The 24,977-nt window shown below is 41.5% G+C and overlaps 1 protein-coding gene and 1 pseudogene across 1 annotated transcript; both read right to left on the bottom strand.

The window, feature by feature from the left end:
- Positions 1 to 12,680: 12,680 nt before the first annotated feature.
- On the bottom strand, positions 12,681 to 14,105 carry LOC118548255 (tripartite motif-containing protein 60-like). Its single transcript, XM_036112100.2, has one exon. It carries the CDS (start codon positions 14,103 to 14,105, stop codon positions 12,681 to 12,683), a length of 1,425 nt encoding a protein of 474 aa, XP_035967993.1.
- Positions 14,106 to 24,477: 10,372 nt separating this feature from the next.
- LOC144381305 (ubiquitin-like FUBI-ribosomal protein eS30 fusion protein pseudogene) lies at positions 24,478 to 24,955 on the bottom strand (annotated as a pseudogene).
- Positions 24,956 to 24,977: the final 22 nt, after the last annotated feature.

Raw genomic sequence — 24,977 nt, 5'->3', positions numbered from 1 at the left:
GAAGTACATCAAAAATGGAATAAATGAAGGTACTAGTGCTAAAAGATGACTGCTGCTTATAGCAATAATAGTAACAATGTATTAATCTGTTTCTAGCATATATAATAGTGAAATATATGCCCCTAAAAGCACAAAGAATTAATGAGAAGTTGATAATATACTTTTATAAGGGCTATCCCTTTCCCTTCCTGAAAAGGAAGTGGTATATTATTTGAAGATAACCCCAGATTATTTTATTTATTTATTTATTTATTTATTTATTTATTACTTTTTTAAATTTAATTTTATCACATTATGCTAGTCACCATACATCATTAGTGTTTTTTTTTTTTTTTAAAGATTTTATTTATTTATTTGACAGAGACACAGCAAGAGAGGGAACACAAGAAGGGGGAGTGGAAGAGGGAGAAGCAGACTTCCCGCTGAGCAGGGAGCATGATGCCGGGCTTGATCTCAGGACCCTGGGATCATGACCTGAGCTGAAGGCAGACGCTTAATGACTGAGTCACCCAGGTGCCCCTACATCATTAGTTTTTGATGTAGTGATCCAAGATTCATTGTTTTCGTGTAACAACCAGTGCTCCATGCAATATGTGCCCTCCTTAATACCCATCAACGGGACACCCTATCCCCCCAGCCCCCTCCCCTCTAAAACCCTCAGTTTGTTTCTCAGAGTCCATAGTCTCTCATGGTTCATCTTCCCCTCTGATTTCCCCCCTTCATTTTTCCCTTCCTTTTCCTAATGTCCTCTATGCTATTCCTTATGTTCCACAAATAAGTGAAACCATTTGATAATTGACTTTCTCTGCTTGACTTATTTCACTTAGCATAATCTCCTCCAGTCCCATCCATGTTGAGGTAAAAGTTGGGTATTCATCCTTTCTGATGGCTGAGTAATATTCCATTGGATATGTGGACCACATCTTCTTTATCCATTCATCTGTTGAAGGGCGTCTCGGCTCTTTCCACAGTTTGGCTATTGTGGACATTGCTGCTATGAACACTGGGGTGCATATGGCCCTTCTTTTCACTACATCTGTGTCTTTGGGGTAAATACCCAGTAGTGCAATTGCTGGGTCATAGGGTATCTCTATTTTTAATTTTCTGAGGTACCTCCGCACTGTTTTCCAAAGTGGCTGTACCAACTTGCATTCCCACCAACAGTGTAAGAGGGTTCCCCTTTCTCCACAACCTCTCCAACATTTGTTGTTTCTTGCCTTGTCAATTTTTGCCATTCTAACTGGTATAAGGTGGTATCTCAGTATGGTTTTGATTTGAATTTCCCTGATGGCTAACGATGATGAACATTTTTTCATGTGTCTGTTAGCCATTTGTATGTCTTCTTCAGAGAAGTGTCTGTTCATATCTTCTGCCCATGTTTTGACTTGATTATTTGTTTTTTGGGTGTTGAGTTTGAGAAGTTCTTTATAGATCATGGATACCAACCCTTTATCTGTAGTGTCATTTGCAAATATCTTCTCCCATTCTGTGGGTTGCCTCTTTGTTTTGTTGACTGTTTCCTTTGCCGTGCAGAAGCTTTTTATCTTGATGAAGTCCCAAAAGTTCATTTTTGCTTTTGTTTCACTAGCCTTTGGAGATGTATCTTGAAAGAAGTTCCTGTGGCCGATGTCAAAGAGGTTACTGCCTATGTTCTCCTCTAGGATTTTGATGGATTCCTGTCTCACATTGAGGTCTTTCATCCATTTTGAGTTTATCTTTGTGTATGGTGTTAGAGAATGGTCGAGTTTCATTCTTCTGCATGTGGCTGTCCAATTTTCCCAGCACCATTGATTGAAGAGACTGTCTTTTTTCCATTGCATATTTTTTCCTGCTTTGTCAAAGATTATTTGACCATAGAGTTGAGGGTCCTTATCTGGGCTCTCTATTCTGTTCCATTGATCTATATGTCTGTTTTTGTGCCAGTACCATGCTGTCTTGGTGATCACAGCTTTGTAATATAGCTTGAAATTGGGCAACGTGATGCCCCCAGCTTTTTCTTTTTCAACATTTCCTTGGTGATTCGGGGTCTTTTCTGATTCCATACAAATTTTAGGATCGTTTGTTCCAGCACTTTGAAAAATGTCATTGGAATTTTGATCAGGATGGCATTGAAGGTATAGATTGCTCTGGGTAGCATAGACATTTTAACAATGTTTATTCTTCCAATCCATGAGCATGGAATGTTTTTCCATCTTTTTGTGTCTTCTTCAATTTCTTTCATGAGTGTTCTGTAGTTCCTAGAGTATAGATCCTTTACCTCTTTGGTTAGGTTTATGCTGAGGTATCTTATGGCTTTGGGTCCTATTGTAAATGGAATCATTTTTCTAATTTCTCTTTCTACAGTTGCATTGTTAGTGTATAAGAAAGCAACTGATTTCTGTGCATTGATTTTATATCCTGCCATATTACTGAATTGCTGTATGAGTTTTACTAATTTGGGGGTGGAGTCTTTTGGGTTTTCCACATAAAGTATCATGTCATCTGCAAAAAGAGAGTTTGACTTCTTTGCCAATTTGAATACCTTTTATTTCTTTTTGTTGTCTGATTGCTATGGCTAGGACTTCTAGTACTATGTTGAACAATAGTGGCAAGAGTGGGCATCCTTGTCGTGTTCCTGATCTTAAGGGAAAGGCTCTCAGGTTTTCCCCATTGAGGATGATATTCACTGTGGGTTTTTCATAGTTGGATTTCATGAACTTGAGGAATGTTCCCTCTATCCCTATACTCTGAAGAGTTTTAATCAGGAAAGGATGTTGTATTTTGTCAAATGCTTTTTCTGCATCAACTGAGAGGACCGTATGGTTCTTCTCTCTCCTCCTATTAATGTGTTCTATCACATTGATTGATTTGCGAATGTTGAACCACCTTTGCATCCTGGGGATAAATCCCACTTGGTTGTAGTGGATGATCCTTTTAATGTATTGTTGGATCCTATTAGCTAGGATTTTGTTGAGGATTTTGGAATCCATATTCATCAGGGATATCAGTCTGAAATTCTCCTTTTTGATGGGATCTTTGCCTGGTTTGGGGATTAAGGTAATGCTGGCCTCATAGAATGAGTCTGGAAGCTTTCCTTCTGTTTCTATTTTTTGAAACAGCTTCAGGAAAATAGGTATTATTTCTTCTTTGAATGTTTGGTAGAATTCCCCAGGGAATCCATCAGGCCCTGGACTCTTGTTTTTTGGGAGGTTTTTGATCACTGCTTCAATCTCATTACTGGTTATTGGCCTATTCAGGTTGTCAATTTCTTCCTGTTTCAGTTTAGGGAGTTTATAGGTTTCCAGGAAGGCATCCATTTCATCCAGGTTGCTCAGTTTATTGGCATATAGTTGTTGATAATAACTTTTAATAATTGTTTCTATTTCCTTGGTGTTAGTCGTGATCTCTCTCCTTTCATTCATAATTTTATTAATTTGGGTCCTTTCTCTTTTCTTTTGGATAAGTCTGGCCAGTGGTTTATCGATCTTATTAATTCTTTCAAAGAACCAGCTTCTAGTTTCGTTGATCTGATCTACTGTGTTTCTGGTTTCTAATTCATTGATCTCTGCTCTAATCTTAATTATTTCTCTTCTAATGTGTGGCGTAGGCATCGTTTGTTGCTTTTTCTCCAGTTCTTTAAGGTGTAGAGTTAGTTGGTGAATTTGGGATTTTTCTATTTTTTTGAGTGAGGCTTGGATGGCTATGTATTTCCCCTTTAGGACCACTTTTGCAGTATCCCATAGGTTTTGGACCGATGTGTTTTCATTCTCATTGGTTTCCATGAATTGTTTAAGTTCTTTGATTTCCTGGTTGACCCAAACATTCTTGAGCAGAGTGGTCTTTAGCTTCCAAGTGTTTGAATTTCAGCTAAATTTTTTCTTGTGATTGAGTTCCAGTTTTAAAGCATTATGGTCTGAGAATATGCAGGGTATAATCTCAATCTTTTGGTATCAGTTGAGACCTGATTTGTGACCCAGTATGTGGTCTATTCTGGAGAAAGTTCCATGTGCACTCGAGAAGAATGAGTATTCCATTGTTTTAGGGTGGAATGTCCTGTATATATCTATGAAGTCCATCTGGTCCAGTGTGTCATTCAAAGCTCTTCTTTGTTGATTTTCTGCTTAGATGATCTGTCTATTGCCGAGAGTGGAGTATTGAGGTCTCCTACAATTAACGTATTGTTATCGATATGACTCTTTATTTTGGTTAACAGTTGGCTTATGTAGATGGCTACTTCCATGTTGGGGGCATAGATATTTACAATTGTTAGATCTTCTTGTTGGATAGACCCTTTAAGAATGATATAGTGTCCTTCTGTGTCTCTAACTACAGACTTTAGTTTAAAATCTAATTTGTCTGATATAAGAATAGCTACCCCAGCTTTCTTTTCAGGTCACTTGGCATGGAAGATGGACCTCCATCCCTTCCCTTTCAGTCTGGATGTATCTTTAGGTTCAAAATGAGTCTCTTGTAGACACGATATGGACAGGTCCTGTCTTTTTATCCAATCTGCAACCCTGTGCCGTTTTATGGGAGCATTTAGGCTGTTCATGTTGAGAGTGATTATTAAAAGATATGAATTAATGGTCATCATGTTGCCTGTGAAGACCTTGTTTTTGTAGATTGTCCCAGTAAATTTCGTTTCTATATCACTCTTGGGGTCTTTCTCCTTTTATAGAACGCCCCTTAACATTTCTTGCAGGGCCGACTTAGTGGTCACATATTCTTTCAGTTTCTGCCCGTCTTGGAAGCTGCATCTCTCCATCCATTCTAAATGACAGCCATGCCGGATAAAGGATTCATGGCTGCATGTTCTTCTCATTTAGTATCCTAAATATGTCTTGCCAGGCTTTTTGGCTTGCCAGGTCTCTGTGGATAAGTCTGACATTATTCTGATGTTCCTCCCTCTGTACGTAAGGAATCTCTTCCCCCTAACTGCCCTTAAGATGGTTTCCTTGGTTCTAAGATTTGCGAGTTTTACTATTATATGCCGGGGTGTTGACCTGTTTTCCTTGACCTTGGGAGGGGTCCTCTCTGCCTCTAGGACATGAATGTTTGTTTCATTCCCCAGATTAGGGAAGTTCTCAGCTATGATTTGCTCAAATATATCTTCTAGTCCTCTCTCTCTCTCCACCTCTTAGGGATTCCAATAATTCTGACATTGGAACGTTTCATGGTTTCACTTATTTCTCTGATTCTATTTTCATGGATTCTGAGTTGTTTTTCCCTGGCCTCCTCTTTACCCCTTTTTTCTATTAATTGGTCTTGTAGGTCACTAATTCATTCTTCTGCCACACTTACCCAGCTGTTAGATTATTTAGATTGGATTGGATCTTACTGATAGCATTTTTAAGTCTGCCAATTCAGCTTTCATTTCTGCCCTTAGAGACTGTAGGTTGCCATTAATTGATTTCTCCATTCTAGCTATTGTCTCCACAATTGCTAGCCTGAATTCCGTCTCTGACGTCTTGGTTATATCTGAATCCATTTGTAAATCTGTGGCATAAGTCAGAGTCTCTGAGTCTTTCCTATTTTGGGGGTTCCTCCTCCTAGTCATTCTGTTGAGGGGTAGTTGAGGGAACGTATAGAGTCCAAATTATTGACCACAACCCAAGCAAGATGTACCTGTTTTTCTAGGGACCTTAGGGTTGTTGGCCTCTTGTTTTCCCAGGCTGTCTTTTGGGGGAGGTGCCTACTAAGCTGTTTCTCAGGCAACCCTGTTTTGGCAGAGTTGTCCTGCCCCCTGTGGCGGGGGATGGGCTCAGTGAAAACCAGTTTTTTGGGGCTTTTGTTCTCTGGCAACATTCCCTGGTGGCTTTCTGCGTCTCTTCCATGAGTCAGAGCAGAAGAGACCGTTTCCAACCCTCTGCCTTAGAGCAGAGATCACAGTCTGTTCTTCAGTGAGCTCTCCAGGCCACTCTATCTCCGCTTCTGTCTGTGCTGCTAAAAAATTCAGCGTCCTGGGTGTGCACCCCTCAGTAGTGCTCCCAGTCCTCACCTCCAGGTTGGAGCACATCTCTGCCCTTTGTGCTTCTAAAACCACCAGCCGCCCCCAGTTCGCATGTGTGGCCCCGCTGCTCCCGGTTTTTGTCCAGGGGCTGCCCTAAAGTCCTTTCCCCACAGCTACTGGTCTGCGAGTCTGTGCCTGTCCCCAGTGCTCACCGGCGGTGTAGGATCCCCATGGTCAGGCTCCCTCCCGCTGCCGTTTATCCTCCAATATCTGCCCACGGAATCGAGGCTTCCTGCTTCATACCTTGAAACCAACCGCCTGCCATATTCTATATGTAGAGATCCAGATCTATCTTCTTACATCTCAGGCTGATTTCGTGGGTGTTCAGAGTGGTCTGGTGGATATCCAGCTCAATTCCGGGGACCAGTTGGAATAGGGTCCCCTACTCCTCCGCCACCTTTTCCCCCCTCTCCGACCCCAGATTATTTAAAAATGTGTACTGTAAACCACAGGGAAAACAGATTAAACCTAAATCAAGCAGAAGAAAAGTAATAAAAACTATTATTCTTATTTTTTTGAAAATTGCAAATAAAAAGTTTAATTTCAGAAACTGAGTTCACTATTTATAAAAACACTAAAACATATTCAATGCAAATCCAGATTAATAATAGGTACTTTTTTTTTTTTAACAAAACAACTTTTCTAAAAGGTCATAGGCCAATGAGTGACTTGTTTCATCCAGAATATTTCATTGGTTTGAAATAAGAAAACGAACCCTTTTCTAGATGTTGAAACAAAAATTCTGAAGACAGATCATGGTTAAAAGAATGACAACTGAAGCTTCATTCTGCTGTCCTTGGGATTCTAAAACACTCCAGTGATGGCTGAATCTTCCTTATTACACATATATTAAGAAAAATTTAAACACCTAAGGCTATTCTTACAACTGCAAAATAACAATCTCCTCCCTGTTAATGAACCATCTCTTCTAAAAAGAATTTTATACATAATTTGATCAAATTGGGGTCAGTGGGGTCAGTGGTTCCTAGTGTCAAAACAGTAGGTCTGAGGCTCAAGGCGTCCTCAGCAGGACTGCTGTGAATGGGCCCCTGGCACACGGGCTCATCAGCAGGTGTCTGGGGATCAAGGTCGGGGCCTCTGTGTGAGTCGACCACATAAAACCTGAAGTCAGAAGCACAGACCCGGAACGCTCTCTTTACCAAATCACTAGATAGCGGACATTCCAGGACACATCTAAGTTTAGTTTCATCTTCAAATGCCACACCTCTGTTGCAGTAAACAGTTATGTTCCAGAATATTCTCTGTACTTGACATACTTTAGAGCCTGTAGTTATAAACTGCTCAGCCAGGATGGCTTGAACTCCACCTTCTATTTACAGATTTCATTAAACAGCCACAAAAGCTGTTCTGTTGAATTAAAGCAGTTTTAAACTAAAATACAGTACCTGATTTGTAGTTTTTACATAATGGAATAAAAAGCCTACAGAATAAAATTATTTATATCTCCTCTGCCATTCTAGTAAAACAAATTACTAACCCCTAACTTTAAAAAAACTTTACAGTTATGAATGAAACCCTAATCATATTTAATAATCGGCAAGCCAGGATCTTCCCAGCAGGACTGTGGGAAGCCCGCGGTGATGCCAGGCCTGCAGGACTGGGAGTAAAGCGCCTGGGTGGCTCAGTTGGTTAAGTGTCTGCCTTCCACTCGGGTCATGATCTCAGGGTCCTGGGATCAAGCCCCACATTGGGCTCTCTGCTCAGCGGGGAGTCTGCTTCTCCGTCTCTTTCTCCCTCTGTCCTCGCTCTCTTAAATAAATAAAATCTTTTTAAAAAAAGTTATTATTTTTTAAATACTATTTTGAATAATAGATCAATAAAGCTGAAAGGGACCAATAAAGGTGAAAATTAGAAACAATGGGAGAACATCAACAACCCAAAGCTGATTTTTTGAAAAGATAAAATCAAGTGGTAATAAATTAGTAACTGGCACAAATAGACCAGCTTAGTTTGGGATTTCAAATGCATGACCTTTCCATTATTCTACTGCCTTACTTTGGGTGATGGGGACAGTTTAGAAAGGGGACAATTGGGAATAAGCCTGATGATGTAGGGGAAACGGGCAAAAGATTATTATAGAGATGGTTTCATGGGGCACCATGTTGGTGGAAGAATATTAAGGACCCAGAAACTGGCAGAGACAGAGCAGGGCAGAGGTGCTGGAAGAACACTATTGATTTTTCAATCAAGAAATTCTTATGATTCTATGCTTTTGAATTGTGGCTGGTTTTCTCGGCTAAGGAAGCCACTGAGCTTGGCTTTAGAGAAGAGTGAAGGGGGAAAGGCTGAGCTGTGACTGGCTGCCGGGTTTGGAACTCCTCCGATTGCTCATTGCAATTACTGTTAATGGGCAAAGGCTTAATTGTATTTCAAAAGCCACCACTTGTGAGGTGTACCACTGAAATGCAAAGCAAGACAGTTTTGGTTTTTTGTCTTTTCTGCTTGGAATGAAACATCAATGTTTTATTCATAATGAAGTCACACACTAAACCTAGAATGTGACTACTACTTACCACTCCCACTGGTCCAAGCACCACTTTCTCTCTCCTGGATTATTCCAATAGCCTCCTAACTTGTCTTCTTGGTTCTAAACTTGCTCCCTACAGGCTATCCTCAACAGAGCAGCCAGAGTGATCCTTTTAAAACATAAATGTGCCGCTTTTCTGCTCAAAACACACCAATGACTTCCCATCTCATTTAGTGGCCCTTAGAATCTTGTCCCAGACAACATACTATTCGGGCCCCTGCTGCTTCTTGATCTTATTTCCTATTATTCTCCCACTTATTTACTGTGCCCTAGCCACTCTGAATTCCTTGCTATTCCTACAGGCCAGTTACAATCTTTCCTTATGGCTTTGCACCTGCTATTCCTTCTGCTATCAAATAAAAGAATCTTTAAAATAAAATGCATCAACAGAAACAATGTGGTAAAGCATGACTTTTATCAATACTGTATACAGAGTATAGTATACTGTATACAGAGTTAGTCAGTTTCCCTAATTAGGAATTCACATCCAAGGACTGTCAGGTGGCATTCTAATGGGAAACTCAAGCTCCAAGTGCTACAACATCGCTTCTGTTATCTTAGTCTTTTTTTTTTTAAGGTTTTATTTATTTATTTGATGGAGAGAGAGACAGCGAGAGCAGGAACAGAAGCAGGGGGAGTGGGAGAGGGAGAAGCAGGCTTCCCGTGGAGCAGGGAGCCCGATGCGGGGCTCGATCCCAGGGTCCCGGGATCATGATCTAAGCCGAAGGCAGACGCTAACGACTGAGCCACCCAGGCGCCCCAGCATTTTACTTAAAAAAAAAAAAAAGATTTTAGGGGCGCCTGGGTGGCTCAGTTGGTTGGGCGACTGCCTTCAGCTCGGGTCATGATCCCGGAGTCCTGGGATCAAGTCCCACGTCGGGCTCCCAGCTCAGCGGAGAGCCTGCTTCTCCCCCTGACCCTCTCCCCTCTCATGCTGTTTCTCTCTCTCTCGCTCTCTAATAAGTAAATAAAATCTTTTTTGAGAGAGCGAGAGAGAGAGATTACAAGCTGGGGGAGCAGCAGAGGGAGAGGGTGAAGCAGACTCCCCTCTGAGCAGAGAGCCCAACGAGGGGCTCAATCCCAGGACCCTGGGATTATGACTTGAGCCGAAGGCAGACAATTAACTGAGTGAGCCACCCAGGCACCCTCTAGAACACATTTGAAATAGTCATTTACTTAGCAGGCAGACTCTGTACATTCATACAGCCTTGTTGGTAAACCGAGTGTTCCCAGCATTCTGTTTAGGTGTTCTGATCTTGCACCAAAGGTTCACTTGAAGCAAACACAATTCCATAAAGGCAGGATTCATCTAACATTACACTTACTGTGAGGTCACCAGTGTCCTTAAAATCGATGGCCAGACAGTTTTGGAGTTCCAGGCTCATTTTTTATCAGGTACAGGCTACCGGGTTCCCTAGCATTATTGTCCTATCCATGCAAGAGTGTGAATAACTCAAAATTCTCAGTCAATTCACATTATGTCCAATACCACTAATTTCATCAAAGTCACCTCATTTTTTACAACCATTATAATCCATTAGTTTAATTATAGCCTCAGACTTTATGATAGAGATTAAGATAACTGAAGCAATGTTGTAGCCCTTGCAGCTTGAGTTTCCCATTAGAATGCCACCTGACCATCCTTGGATGTGAATTCCTGGTAAGGGAAACTAACTCTGTATACAGTATTGATTAAAAGTCATGCTTTAGCACATTGTTTCTGTTGATGTGTTTTATTTTATTTTAAAGATTTCATTTATTTATTTGACGGAGAGAGAGAGAGCCAGAGAGCACAAGCAGGGGGAATGGCAGAGGGAGAGGGAGAAAACAGGCTCCCACTGAGCAGGGAGCCTGATGTGGGGCTCAGTCCCAGGACCCTGGGATCATGACCTGAGCTGAAGGCAGATGCTTAACTGACTGAGCCACCCAGGCACCCTCTGTTGATATATTTTAAAACACATTTCAGACATCAAAACAGTATATTTTGCAACAAAAAAATGCTAAAAATAAGACATGAACAGACACTTCTCAAACGAAGACATACTTAACAGACACATGAAAAAATGTTCATCATTAGCCATCAGGGAAATTCAAATCAAAACCACATTGAGATACCACCTTACACCAGTTAGAATGGCAAAAATTAACAAGAAACAACAAATGTTGGAGAGGTTATGGAGAAAGGGAACCCTCTTACACTGGTGGGAATGCAAGTTGGTACAGCCACTTTGGAAAATAGTTTGGAGGTTCCTCAAAAAAGTTAATAGAGCTACCCTATGACCCAGCAATTGCACTCCTGGGTATTTACCCCAAAGACACAGATGTAGTGAAAAGGGGCACATGCACCCCAATGTTCATAGCAGCCATGTCCACAATAGCCAAACTGTGGAAAGAGCCGAGACGCCCTTCAACAGATGAATGGATAAAGAAGATGTGGTCCACATATCCAATGGAATATTACTCAGCCATCAGAAAGGATGAATACCCAACTTTTACCTCAACATGGATGGGACTGGAGGAGATTATGCTAAGTGAAATAAGTCAAGCAGAGAAAGTCAATTATCAAATGGTTTCACTTATTTGTGGAACATAAGGAATAGCATAGAGGACATTAGGAGAAGGAAGGGAAAAATGAAGGGTGGGAATCAGAGGGGGAAGACGAACCATGAGACACTATGGACTCCAAGAAACAAATGAGGGTTATAGAGGGGAGGGGGCTGGGGGGATAGGTTGGTCCAGCGATGGGTATTGAGGAGGGCATATATTGCACGGAGCACTGGGTGTTATATGCAAACAATGAATCATGGAACACTACATCAAAAACTAATGATGTACTGTATGGTGAGAAACATAATAAAAATATGCTAAAAATATATAATAGTAAATTATTTCAAAACCAGAAACTGAGAAACTTTTAAATATCAGGATAGACTAAAGATACTTTCAGATTTGAAAGTCTCGAAAAGGGGTGCCTGGCTGTCTCAGTCAGTGGAGCATGCAACTCGATCTTGAGGTTGTGAGTTTAAGCCGTATGTTGGATATGGAGATCACTTAAAAATAAAATCTTTTTTCAAAAATATTTTATTTATTTATTTGAGAGAGAGAGCACAAGCAGGGGGAATGGCAGGCAGGGGAAGAGGTTGCTGCCTGTGTTCTCCTCTAGAATTTTGATGGAGTCCTGTCTCACATTTAGGTATTTCATCCATTTTGAGTCTATTTTTTGTGTGTAAGGAAATGGTCCAGTTTCATTCTTCTGCATGTGGTTGTCCAATTTTCCCAACACCATTTGTTGAAGAGACTGTTTCTCCATTGGCCATTCTTTCCTGCTTTGTCCAAGATTAGTTGACCATAGAGTGGAGGGTCCATTTCTGGGCTCTCTATTCTGTTCCACTGATCTCTGTCTTTGTGCCAGTACCATACTGTCTTGATGATGACAGCTTTGTAATAGAGCTTGAAGTCCGGAATTGTGATGCCACCAGCTTTGTTTTTCCTTTTCAACATTCCTCTGGCTATTTGGGGTATTTTCTGGTTCCATACAAATTTTAGGATTATTTGTTCCAGCTCTGTGAAAAAACTTGATGGTATTTTGATAGGGATTGCATTGAATGTGTACATTGCGCTAGGTAGCATAGACATTTTAACAATATTTGTTCTTCCAATCCATGATCATGGAACATTTTTCCATTTCTTTGTGTCTTCCTCAATTTCTTTCATGAGTGTGCTATAGTTTTCTGAGTACAGATCCTTTGCCTCTGGTTAGGTTTATTCCTAAATATCTTATGGTTTTGGGTGCAACTGTAAATGGGATCAACCCATAATTTTTCTTTCTTCTGTCTCATTATAACCACATTTAAAAAAAAAAAAAAAACTCTACCCTTAATGTGGGGCTCAAACTCACAACCTGAGATCAAGAGTTGCACGCAGTACTGCCTGAGCCAGCCAAGTACCCTATAACATTTTATAGAAACTGCTGAAACTAAGATAAAATCATTCTGGTTGTTTAAAGGAAAAACTAAAACTAAAACAAAACAAAAACAAAAAGCTAACAACAAAAACCACAACAGAACTGTTGAGACTAGATTCACTGGCTTAGTTTTGTCCACTACCTGAAACAAACAAAAAAATTAAGAGTTTTACAATAATTCATCGTTCAGAATCTGTTACTGTACAGATTTTAAGAGGTTTTGAGTCAGTTCCAGTATAGAAATAAGGCCAAAGTGTTTCTGTAAAGTAATAGTTAAAAATATAGAGAAGGGATCTATCACTCAAATTGTAAAAGGAAACCTCACACAATTCACAGTCTAAAAAAATGCCAATCTTTCTAGGTATTACTTTTGGCAGAAGATTAGTTTTTTTAGGACCCAATGCAATATAATTACTCTGACTACATCGTCCAACACCCCATAATGCATCCTGTGCTAAAACTGGTTGATTCTGATTCTTTCTCCTTCTGGGAAGAGAGTCTTTACAGACACCCACGATCCATTCAGGCTTGTCTTTTACTTCCACCTCCCAATACTGCCTGCCAGAATTATAACCCATAGAACCCAGAACAGCTGGGCAGAGATAAAACCTCCTTGGGTTATGAGGTAAGTTATGCCTTTTATTTCCATATTGCACAGTTTTTCTATCTTCTGAGACAATAAGCTTACAATGTGCTGTTTCAGGATCTAGAATTATATGCACTTGAAATCTGTTGATAATTTTATTTAGGCCAGAATATTGTGGAGCAAGATGGTAACCATATTCCTTTAACTGGAATGAAAAAGGTTCAGGGGACTTTAAGGTTTTATATCTATGGTAGATACTTTCAACATCTGTCAGTAATTCCAGCTCTGACTTCATATATTTGCCCTCTATCTCCTTTGATAGATGTTTTAATGTGGAAAGATGATTTGAAAATGTGGTTAGATTTTCATTTAGCTTTGTTAAAATATCCATTTCTTCATCTCGTAATTGCCGTAGAACAATCTCTTGCTCATTTTTGAGAAACAACAAAATTTGCTCAAATTCAGACTTTATTTCTTCTCTCCTACATTGTATCTTCTTTTTCAGTTCCAATGATTTTCTGCTTTGCATAGTTATCACCTTTTCAACTTGTTCTACTCTCTCCTTCCATGGTTCAATGCAATTATGCAATCTTTTCCTGTGATAGGCAGCAGCCTTCTCTATGGGCCAAATATAGTGATCCCGGTGATCAGTGGAGAAACTACACTGTGGGCATAAAACTTCTAGGTCCTTCTGACAGAAAAAGGTCAAAATCTGATTATGTTTTTCACACATAAGCTTCTCTTCCTTCCTCTTCCTCTTGCTTCTTCTTATCTGTAGTAGCTTAGCAATTTCAATCAGACTGCCCAGCTGGGGATTGTTCACAAATTTCCTTTCTGGAGAGCAGTAATGGCAAAAGGGGCAGGGGAAAGTATCATTTAGATCCTTCCAGAACATACTGATGCAGGAGAGACAGAAGTTATGCCCACAGTTGATGGTCACTGGCTCTTTCAAGTAGTCCAGACAGATGGGACAGCTAGCCCCTGTTTGGAGGTCTGCCAGGGCTGTCACAAACTCCATTGAGCCGTGAACAAAGGTGGTGGGTAAGATAGTATGTCCTTTAGTAAAGCCTGGCTCTCTACCACACAAGACCCAGAGAACAGTGGATGATATCCTCCCAGACCTTGAAAACTGACCCGCTTTCAGTTTCACTAGATTGGCATGTTGATGAGAGCCTATACAAACCTGTTTATTTCTCTGCCCCTTAGCTCTAGAGTCTGTTGCCAAGAACACTCCACAGGCTGTAGTCTTTGCATACTAGAACATATCTGCTGGGCTGCTGTTCTTCCTACTCAATGATGTAGAGTCAGACATGACGACTTTTCTGTTCAAGCAGGTAGCTGTAGGTCCAAGATTAGGAATCTTTCCTATGGGTGAGAAAAAACATTAAGTTAAAAATAGGATACCACAGGTGGCGCCTGGGTGGCTCAGTCGTTAAGCGTCTGCCTTCAGCTCAGGTCATGATCCCAGGGTCCTGGGATCGAGCCCCGCATCGGGCTCCCTGCTCCTCAGGAGGCCTGCTTCTCCCTCTGCCTGCTGCTCCCCCTGCTTGTGCTCTCTCTCTCTGTGTCAAATAAATAAATAAAATCTTTAAAAAAAAAAAATGATACCACAATCACCAATGTATTAAAACAGTCACACAAGACTCATCAATAAATGCTAAAATCATTGTGTAGAAGTTCTTGAAAAAACAGGAATTCATAGTTATAAAGATTCACTCATCTCACACATTTCAACAACAACAAAACCTATAAGATATCCTTGCAAAAAAGTATTCCATCTCAAGCCAATCATAAGAAAGCAAGTAGTCTAACTTAAATTATGGGGCATTCTATAAGATAATCAGTATGTGTTCTTCAAAATGTAAATGTCATGAAAAACAAACATAAAGTTTCAGAAATATGACAGACAAATATAATGTGCAATACCTGATTGAATTTGGGATCTTAAAATTAAAAGATAAACAACTAAAAGAACATTTCTGGGGCAAATGGGAGAATTTCAGTTATGGACTACATACCATATCAGTATTAAATTGTGTTTATCATATTAATTTATCATAGGTAAGAGGTAAAACATCCTTGTTCTTAGGCAATATATACTTTGGGGGGTAGGGACACCATATTGATGGCTGCAACTTTCAGAAGGTTCAATAATTTTAAGATGTGTGGCAAAAAGTTAAAAATTGGTGCATCTAAGCAAAAGGCTTATCTAAGTATATTGCGCATCTTTCAATTTTTTCTATAGGTTTGAAATGTTTGAAATAAACAGGGAGAGGGGAGCCTGGGTGGCTCAGCTGGTTAAGCGTCTGCCTTTGATCTCAGGGTCCTGAGACAGAGCCCACGTCAGGCTCCCTTCCTCTGCTATTCCCCTGCTTGTACTCTCTTGCTTGTGCTATCAAATAAATAAAATAAAATCTTAAAAAAAAAAAAAAAGTGAGGGAGAAAATTTCCTGGCCTGTTTTTAAGACACCCAGCACACCCAATTTTAAGCAAATCAAATTCCTCTAAGTTTGTGAGCCATTTTACCATCAGTACAGTATTCTCCCTTTCTTGCCATACTAAGACACTTTCTCCACTTTTGTGCTTCCTCTCCCCTCCCTCATAATCTAAAGACAGTGAGAACAGAAATATAAGCATGGTTTTGACATCTGAAATTGGTTTTGTCCTGGTGACCTAGCAAGTTCTTTCACTACAGACTTACTCTTCCTACAAGCAGAATAGGAAAAATGTAATAATTCTAGAAAGCCTCCATTTTTAAATTATTCCCAAACTCAAGGACTGACTCAGTGTCTTGGGCCTGCAGAAGCAACAGCTATCACAGCAACATGCTATGGAAGGCAGTGTTTCACAATGTAAGGACTAAAGGTAAAAGTCTATTAGGTTTGGGGCACCTGGGTGGCCCAGTCGGTTAAGCGTCTGCCTTCACCCTGCTCAGCAGGGAGCCTGCATCTCCCTCTGCCTGCCTCTCTCCCTCCCTTTGTCTTTCTTGCTCGCTCTCTTTCTGACAAATAAATAAATAAAATCTTAAAAAAAAAAAAAAAGAAGTCTATTAGGTTTGAATCCTGGTTCAGCTACTTAGTGTATACTTCTGGAAAACCCATGTAACTTTTTTGAATCTCCTTTCTTTGACCTATAAAATGGGGATTATAACCCTTTTTATTTATTGATTTATTTAATTTTTAAAAAAGATTTTATTTATTTATTTAGACACAGAGAGAGAGAGCACAAGCAGGGGGCAGTGGCAGGCAGAGGGAGAGGGAGAAGCAGGTTCTCCGCCGAGCAGGGAGCCCAATGCAGGCCTCTATCCCAGGACTCTGGGATTATGACCTGAGCCAAAGGCAGATGCTTAACTGACTGAGCCACCCAGGCACCCCTATAACCCCTTTTTAAATAAGGAGATCACATAAATGGCAGCCAACATGTCCACTGTTCTTGGCCAATAAGTGATTTTATTAAATATTTTATTTCTTAAGTTATCTCCACACCCAACGTGGGGCTTGAACCTACAACCTTGAGATTGGAAGTTACACGCTCCACCGACTGAGCCAGCCAGGTGCCGCAGCTTTCTATTTTACATGTGTTTGAATCTGGATCCAAATATGGCCCACATATTACATTTACTTATTAGCACCCTTAAATACCTTTCAATCTAGAATAGTGTCTTCTGCCTCTACCTTTGTCCTGGTGGGCTATCCTAAGTTCTACATTTTACCTACTGCTTCTTGATATATAATTTAACTTATCCCTCATACCTTCACTTTTTAAACTTATTAAATCTTTCCTCTCATTTAAACCTGTCAGTAACTCACCAAAAGTCAAGACAAAGTACTCCCCTTAGCTTACCATTCAGAGCCCTTCATACCTCAGTATCTTCATCTTCATCTGGCTATGGTCCCCTAAAGTAGTTGGTCTTTATTTTTTTAAAACAGAGATGTTGGGGCGCCTGAGTGTCTCAGTCATTAAGCGTCTGCCTTCAGCTCAGGTCATGATCTCAGGGTCCTGGGATCGAGCCCTGCATCGGGCTCCCTGCTCAGCCAAGAGCTTGCTTCTCCCTCTCCCACTCCCCCTGCTTGTGTTCCCTTTCTTGCTGTCTCTCTCTGTCAAATAAATACAATCTTAAAAAATTAAAAAAAAATAAAACAAAGATGTTATGTTCTCCTTCCTGCACAAACCACTCACTGCTTACATTACCTTTTCCTCCCTTCTTTCCATGGGACTCAGTTATGCTTCTTTGGGAGAGTCTGACCAAGACAAATTTTCTCTAGGATGGTTTATTATGTGTCAGGCACTAAGGTAAGGGTCTTTCATGTAGTCGCTGATTCAATTAAACTCTCCAAACAACCCTATAAATTAGGAGCTATTATCCTCAATTAGAGCTGTAAAAAATGAATCTACAATAATTTGAGTACGCTCATACAACACTGCATTAATTGGCATGATACTCAATCACCAAACTGTACTGTCCCTTCTTTGTTCTCCCACAGCATCCTATGCATCCCTCTACATTTATTTCAAAGCAAATTATATTTTTCTTTCTTTCTTTTTTTTAAAGATTTTACTTATTTGACAGAGAGAGAGAGAGAGAGAGATCACAAGTAGGCAGACAGGCAGACAGAGGGAGAGGGAGAAGCAGGCTTCCTGCTGAGCACGGAGCCCCATGCAGGGCTCCATCCCAGGACCCTGGGATCATGACCTGAGCCGAAGGCAGACGCTTAACCGACTGAGCCAACAGGCGCCCCAATTTTTCATATTTGATATATTCACAGCTCTTCACATTTGATAACATATTCCAAACATTTTTAGGAGGAAAGACAGGGATTTATTGATTCTAGCACTGTAACAGCAAAAACATAACACAAATTGAGAGGCAGCAATACCTAATAGAACTGGGTCTTCAGGGGCGCCTGGGTGGCTCAGTTGGTTAAGCGACTGCCTTCGGCTCAGGTCATGATCCTTGAGTCCCGGGATCGAGTCCCACATCGGGCTCCCGGCTCGGCAGGAAGCCTGCTTCTCCCTTTCCCACTCCCCCTGCTTGTGTTCCCTCTCTTGCTGTCTCTCTCTCTGTCAAATAAATAAATAAAATCTTTAAAAAAAAAAAAAAAAAAAAAAAAGAACTGGGTCTTCATCCAACTCTGCCACTTAACTAGCTATATACCCTTGGTCAAATTAATTTCTCTGAGCTTCAGCTTTCTTTTCACAAAGTGAGAAATAATACTCTCTCACATTGTAATTACTAAACAAGAAAATAAAATTAAGGCACACGTCACAGTGCCTACCATTTAACACAGGTACAATAAAAAGTATTAGAAGATATCTCATAAAATCTCAAAGGCTCTTAGAAATCTAGCTGAAATCACATACTACATTACACATACAGGCACACCTCATGTTATCATGCTTCACCTGATTGTACTTTTCAGATACTGAGTTTGTTTTTTTTTGTTTTGTGTAACAAACTGTAGGTTCAAGACTTCAGTGAAGGAAGTAACTGCAGTTCTGGTGGAAATAGCAAGAGAACTAGAGTTAGCAGTGAAGCCTGAAGATGGGACTGAATTGTTGCAATCTCATGATCAAACTTGAATCGATGCCGAATTAGTTGCTGCTTAGGGACAAGAAGAAAAAAGTGGTTTCTTGAGATGGAATCTATTCCTGGTAAAGATGCTCTGAAGATTGTTGAAATGGCAACAAAGATTTAGAATATGCCATAAACTCAGTTGACAAAGCAGCAGCAAGGTTTGAGGACAGACTCCCAATTTTGAAAGAATTTCTACTGTGGCTAAAATGCTATCAAACAGCATCACATGCAACAGAGAAATCATACATGAAAGGAAGAGTCAATCAAAGTGGCAATCTCTGTTGTCTCATTTTAAGGAATTGCCACGGCCACCCCAACCTTCAGCTACCACCACCCTGATCAGTCAGCAGCCATCAAATAGAAGCAAGATCTCCACCAGCAAAAAGATTACAACACACCGAAAGCTCAAATAATGGTTAGCATTTTTAGCAATAAATTATTTTTTTAATTAAAGTATGTACATTGATTTTTTTAGACATAAGGCTATTGCACACTTTAAATAGACTAAAGTATAGGGTAAACATAACTTTTATATGCACTGGGAAACAAAATTCGTTTGACTTACTTTATGACAGTGGTCTGGAACTGATCCCACAGTTCTCTGAGTTGTGTGTGTGTGTGTGTGTAGGCACTTACATATAAAAAGTACTGGGGCGCCTGGGTGGCTCAGTCGTTAAGCGTCTGCCTTCGGCTCGGGTCGTGATCCCGGGGTCCTGGGATTGAGTCCCGCGTCGGGCTCCCTGCTCGGTGGGAGGCCTGTTTCTCCCTCTCCCACTCCCCGTGCTTGTGTTCCTGCTCTCGCTCTCTCTCTGTCAAATAAATAAATAAAATCTTTAAAAAAAAAAAAGTACTGATATTAAGTCTCAAAGTTGCTATGTCTCATATAGCTGCTAAGTCCTTCATGACTGGTAAAGGCATTAACTTTCACCAGGCTCCCTATAATAATGTGATGTAGGAAATTTTCTTACACAAATTTTGGAGGCACAGGAGAGGAGTTTCAAAATTTTAAAATACACCTTTAATTGTATGTTAAAATACATTCAACTTGTAATGAATTCCAGTAACACAGAACTACATAAAATAAAAGCATAGTCTCTACTCTTTTTACTTGCCCACACTATGTTATTATAGCTAATGACTAAGGCTTCAGTGACTTCCAATTCCTGTTTAATACTTCCAAAATGGAGGGCGCCTGAGTGGCTCAGTCGGTTAAGTGTCTGCCTTCGGCTCAGGTCATGATCCCAGGGTACTGGGATTGAGTCCCACATCAGGCTCCTTGCTCAGCGGGGAGCCTGCTTCTCCCTCTGCCTGCTGTTCCCCCTGCTTGTGCTCACTCTCTTGCTCTCTAGGTAATAAATAAATAAAATCTTAAAAAAAAGTACTTTCAAAATGAGTACTTTAAGTTTTATTTATTTAAGTAATTTCTACACCCCACGTGGGGCTCAAATTCACAACCCCCAGATCAAGAATCTCAGGCTCCTCAGACTGAGCCAGCCAGGCACCCCCAAAACGGGTACTTCTGAGTATGCTAAACAAGATGTGGAGTGCGTAGGGTTCGGGGTGAGGCTGCATAGAATGGTCAGAGATTAGAAAACTGGGGCTGAAGGAAGTTTTAAGACTCTTGCCCAATGTAACAGTAAATTGCAAAGCATGATGGGAAAACAAAAACCAAGAAAAAAATACAAAACTTTTTAAAAAAAGTATGTGCATAAAAAGGACTCAGTCGAGTTCAAGGAACATAAAATAGGTACTCACTCCAGGCATCATTGTGCCCCACTTATTCCAAGTGCACACCCTGGTCCGTTTTCCCTACTTTTCAGAATAAAGCCATTAACAGACTATAAAGTTAACAGAACCAGTTTTGTAGGCACTGCTACCACCCCAGTTATCCATTTCTCTCTTCCCACTATTGTATGAGCCCCTTTTCTACTCCATAATGGTGCCTCCAACCAATTCCCTAACTGCAGCTATATTGATCTTTCCAAATACAAGTATAATCCTTTTATCTTCCACTTAAAACATTCCACTAGTCCTTGATTGCTTTAAGGAAGTAGCTCTCAAACCTTAGATTGCATCATGATGACCCATACATACATCTTGGTAAAAGATTACTGGGCCAAATTCCCAGTTTCTGATTCAGTTGGTGTGTTGTATTTCTAAGTTCCCAGGTGATGTTGCTGGTCAAGGGACCATAGTTTGTGAACCACTGCTTTAAGAAAAATAAAGCTTTAAAGACCCATCAAGATCTGGTCCTAGCTTGTTTGCCTAGCTCCCCATTGAATCATACATCATAGCTCTGATTTGATTTTACAATTGTTTTTGCAATTCCTTAGCTGGTATGCCCGACTCTTTCTGCCCGACTGTAAGCTTCTTGGTGGGAATGTGTCTCCCGCTTTATTCTTATCCTTGGGCATATAATGGGTGCTCAAACAGTATTAAATGAATAAACAGAACCTGTGGTAGATTCCTAGCTCTCAGTTTCAACCACTATCACCTTGAATGACTCTTAACATGCCTGAGCTAAACCAGCTCATCTGCAAAGTTGTAATGATAATTCCTAATTGTATAACCTTTGTGAGGGTTAAAAGATATTTCAACTGGCCAGGAGGTGTAGGCAATGTGGAGTAGTGGGTTCTCCAATGGTGGCTACCACTCCATTGTCTTCCCACCTATCCTCCCTCCTCTCTTCCACCAAACACAGACAGTAATTCTTTGGCGATAACCTAGCAATTCCGCAATTCTCGTTCAAACCAAAATCTTCTTGAAAATTTAATTAACGCAGGCCCACCACTCCCATTCTGTATTCCACAGGTCTGAGACTAAGAAGCTGTAGTTTTCACAAGATCTCGCCACAGATGAGGAGACCCAGTCTTGGACAAGCTGCGACCCCGAGGTCTGGCGCCCAGTAGATGCTGAGGAAGCCCCTGCTCAGCTGAGCCTCACGACACCCCACTCGGCTTACCTGGAACCGATGACTCACTCAGCCCCTCTCGGGCCAGGAACGCTGTGTCCCCAGAGCCTGACTCAGGGTAGAACAGAGACCCCCAAGTCCCAGAAAGGCGGGTTCTCGCCAGAAGCGCACCCGTGGCCCTTGCGGCGATTGGCTGTCCCTCCGGAAGTGGGTAGGTAATCGCCTGCACATGCTCAGGGACCCTGAGTGGCCAAGCAGACGGGGAAGGGCTCCTGAGCATAGCTGAGGGTGTTTCCTTCAGTCATCAAGCCGTTGTTGTCATCAACTGATCTTTTCGCGGTGGCAACCTTTTACATAGTCTTACAATTTTTATTCCTATGCGCAATTTGAGGATCAAAGTAAGATTGCAGGTTGGTTTTAAAAAAGAACACCTTCCTCCTCTCAGACACTAAGGGAAGGGAGAGTCCTGGGTCACTTTGGGGTCGTAGGTGAGGAGATAGTAAGCTTTGGAAATGAAAGAGAAACGGTCACCTTAATGGATCAATTTGCATCTCAGTGGGTTAGTGGGTGGGTCTGCCCCACCCTGTAGAACTATGCCCCACCTCAACTCTGGCTCACCCAAGGCTCCTCTATTTACGGTGAAATTTAAGGAATGAATTTGAGTTACTTGGACAAGTCTTTAAGTCTGAAGGAAGAGCCAGTGAGAAGGCTGGTAATTCTAAAGAACTTGGTAAATGAAGGATCATGTACCCTCGGCTGGCACCTCAAGGGGAAGTAGGAAGGGGTAATCCCTACGCGCAATGTGGGGCTTGAACTCCTGGCCCAGAGATGCTCTACTGACTGAACCACCCAGGCGCCCCTGCCGATGAAGCATTTTAAACCCCTAACATGACATAATAAAGTTTGAATTTTAGGGGCGCCTGGGTGGCTCAGTCGTTAAGCGTCTACCTTCGGCTCAGGTCATGATCCCAGGGTGCTGGGATCGAGCCCCGCATCGGGCTCCCTGCTCCGCGGGAAGCCTGCTTCTCCTTCTCCCACTCTCCCTGCTTGTGTTCCCTCTCTCGCGCGCTCTCTCTCTCTGTCAAAAAAATAAATAAATAAAATCTTTAAAAAAAAAAAAAATTTGAATTTTAAAAGGATGATTGGCTACAATTCAGCGACTTAAGAGATCTGGGAAGTGGCGAGTCAACGGTGGGAAGTAAAATACAGGTGTGAATTAGAGATTCCTCACCAGATATTGTTAGTTGTGCTTCCTAAATCTTTTGAATTGCTGGTGGCAACAGCTTCCCCTCTTTTCCTTTGTTCTTTTACTGTGGGGTGAGTATATGGTTTTAATTTAAATACCGTGAGATACAAAATTTGTCATTTCCTATCACAGTTCATGACATAAAAAATTACTTATGACAGGAAACCCCATCAGTATGACACTGAAATCCTGAAAGGCTGGCCATGCTTTGTCGGGTACATCATAATCCAACCAGATGGGGTCAGCCTACCTGCTGTAGGCTAATTAAGGAGTTGACTGTTATGCATTGGATTCTTCTTCTGAACTCATTGCTTTTAAGAATTATTATCATTTAACATCCAACAAGACTAGTTCAGAAGCTGTCTGGCCTTCACCTTAGTCCTCTTGTGTAACAACTGAAACTCTTCCTAGTTTATCAGTGATCTAGTTTCTCAGCCAAGGATTATTTTTCATGTTTGTTATTCTCTGAGATGCTTTGTAATCCTGGTCTCTGGCTGCTCTATCTTGTTTTAGCAAGTTGCTGTTCCTCTCCCTGCCCTTTATGCAAATAAGTAAAGGCCTGCAAGGGCACATGACAAAGTTTTAATATGTAGTATGAAACATATATATATGTATGTGCATATGTATGGGTACACACACATGTATTTATGTGCTTCTGCATGTAGAGAGGAAAAAGAGTGATGGTTAAGGTCTGGCTTTGGAACCAGGCTCCCAGGAATTGAAAACCAAGCACTGCTCTGTAAACCTTTGGCAGGTTATCTTTTTGTACCTGGTTTTCATCTAGTAAACAGAAAAAGGGGGTGGGGCAGTAACAATACGTAGAGAAGAAGATGGAGTCACTCATGTCAAGTAGGGGCCTGTGTCAAGCAATGACACAAACAGTTAGGGGTACTGCAGCTACCAGATATCACTGAGACCAGCAGCAGTTGATGACACCCCAGAACTGATAAGCAGAAGCAAAGGAGGTCTGCAGGGGCCCAAGACTAAATTCCTTCAAAGGGGAGGATTTGGGCAGCAAACTGTTACACTCTTCAGACATGACCCCTCTCTGTCTGACCACTGAAAAAAGGCAGCTGCCACCAAAGTCTCCGCCCGACTGATCTTGGAACAGAACTGAGATCCTTCGCTGCTTGAGTATCAGAAGCAGTTAAGTGCCCAGAGCTGACTGGGACCAGACCCAGGCCTTACCTCAACTGCGCGCCCACAGACTGACTTCCTGTGTGGTTTGTTAACTTCCTACCTTCTGTGTTATCTTGTTTGTTGTGTGACTTGTGTACAGCTTTGTGTGCCATGTAAGGAGACAAGTTAATCACATGGTGAAATGTCATTGAGTTTGGAATCCTGAGCCTGCTTTATAATTATGTTAACCTTGCTTTATGACTGAATAAAGCAGACATTATGGACAGCCACAGCTCCCGTGTGCGCCTTCACAGCATGATCAGGCCACAGGACTACTTGGTGGAGTACTACGTGAGGTTTTATGAGCTAAAGCGCTAGTGTCTGACCTGGCGAATGTGGTGTTCAAACACACACACGCCAGCTATAAATTCATCTGAAAAGGCTTATTTCTGTTTCCCTGAGAGCAGAAATGAGACTTAGGGGCAGCAGGTATAAGTGGTCCATTTTGTTTTCTATCATTTGTAAAGCTTTTTTTTTCTTTGACTGAACTAAATGGCTTTATTGGGGAAAGCCTGGATTACAATGCACTTAAGAGTTGGCATTGGGGCCCTTCGTCTTGCCAAAGGTGGCCCCAACATTGACAAAGTGCCAGTCGTATTGCATCCGCCGCTGTGCTCGGCCTGTCTTCTTTTTCTCCTGCTTGGCCACCTTGGGAGTCTGCCCTCTTACCTTCCCAGCACGGGCCAGGGAACTGTGGACTTTACCTCCAAGTGTGGGACTGGCTACTTCCAGGGTGGTCAGAGCCTCCACTCCACACTGACCGAGGGTAGCCTCAGCCTCTAGGGACAGGCCTGCCAGGAGATCGATTTAATCTTCTGGAGTGATACCCTCCAGCGAGGCTACATGAGCCTTAATCTGGGTGACAGTCTCCTGGCCAGTCACCTCCAGGGTGTGTCGCTCTTGGGCGCGGACAAAGAGCTGCACGTCCACATGACTGAACTGCGTCAGCCGCAGCCGCTATCTTGAAGATGGAGTTGAG

Source organism: Halichoerus grypus, chromosome 3 (assembly GCF_964656455.1).
Source record: "Halichoerus grypus chromosome 3, mHalGry1.hap1.1, whole genome shotgun sequence".
NCBI lineage: Eukaryota > Metazoa > Chordata > Mammalia > Carnivora > Phocidae > Halichoerus > Halichoerus grypus.
This window is presented reverse-complemented; position numbering and strand designations above follow the sequence as displayed.

Coding starts and splice junctions, on each gene's coding strand:
- LOC118548255 (XM_036112100.2), bottom strand. CDS start 14,105: ATGGAGTTTGTGACAGCCCTGGCAGACCTCCAAACAGGGGCTAGCTGT.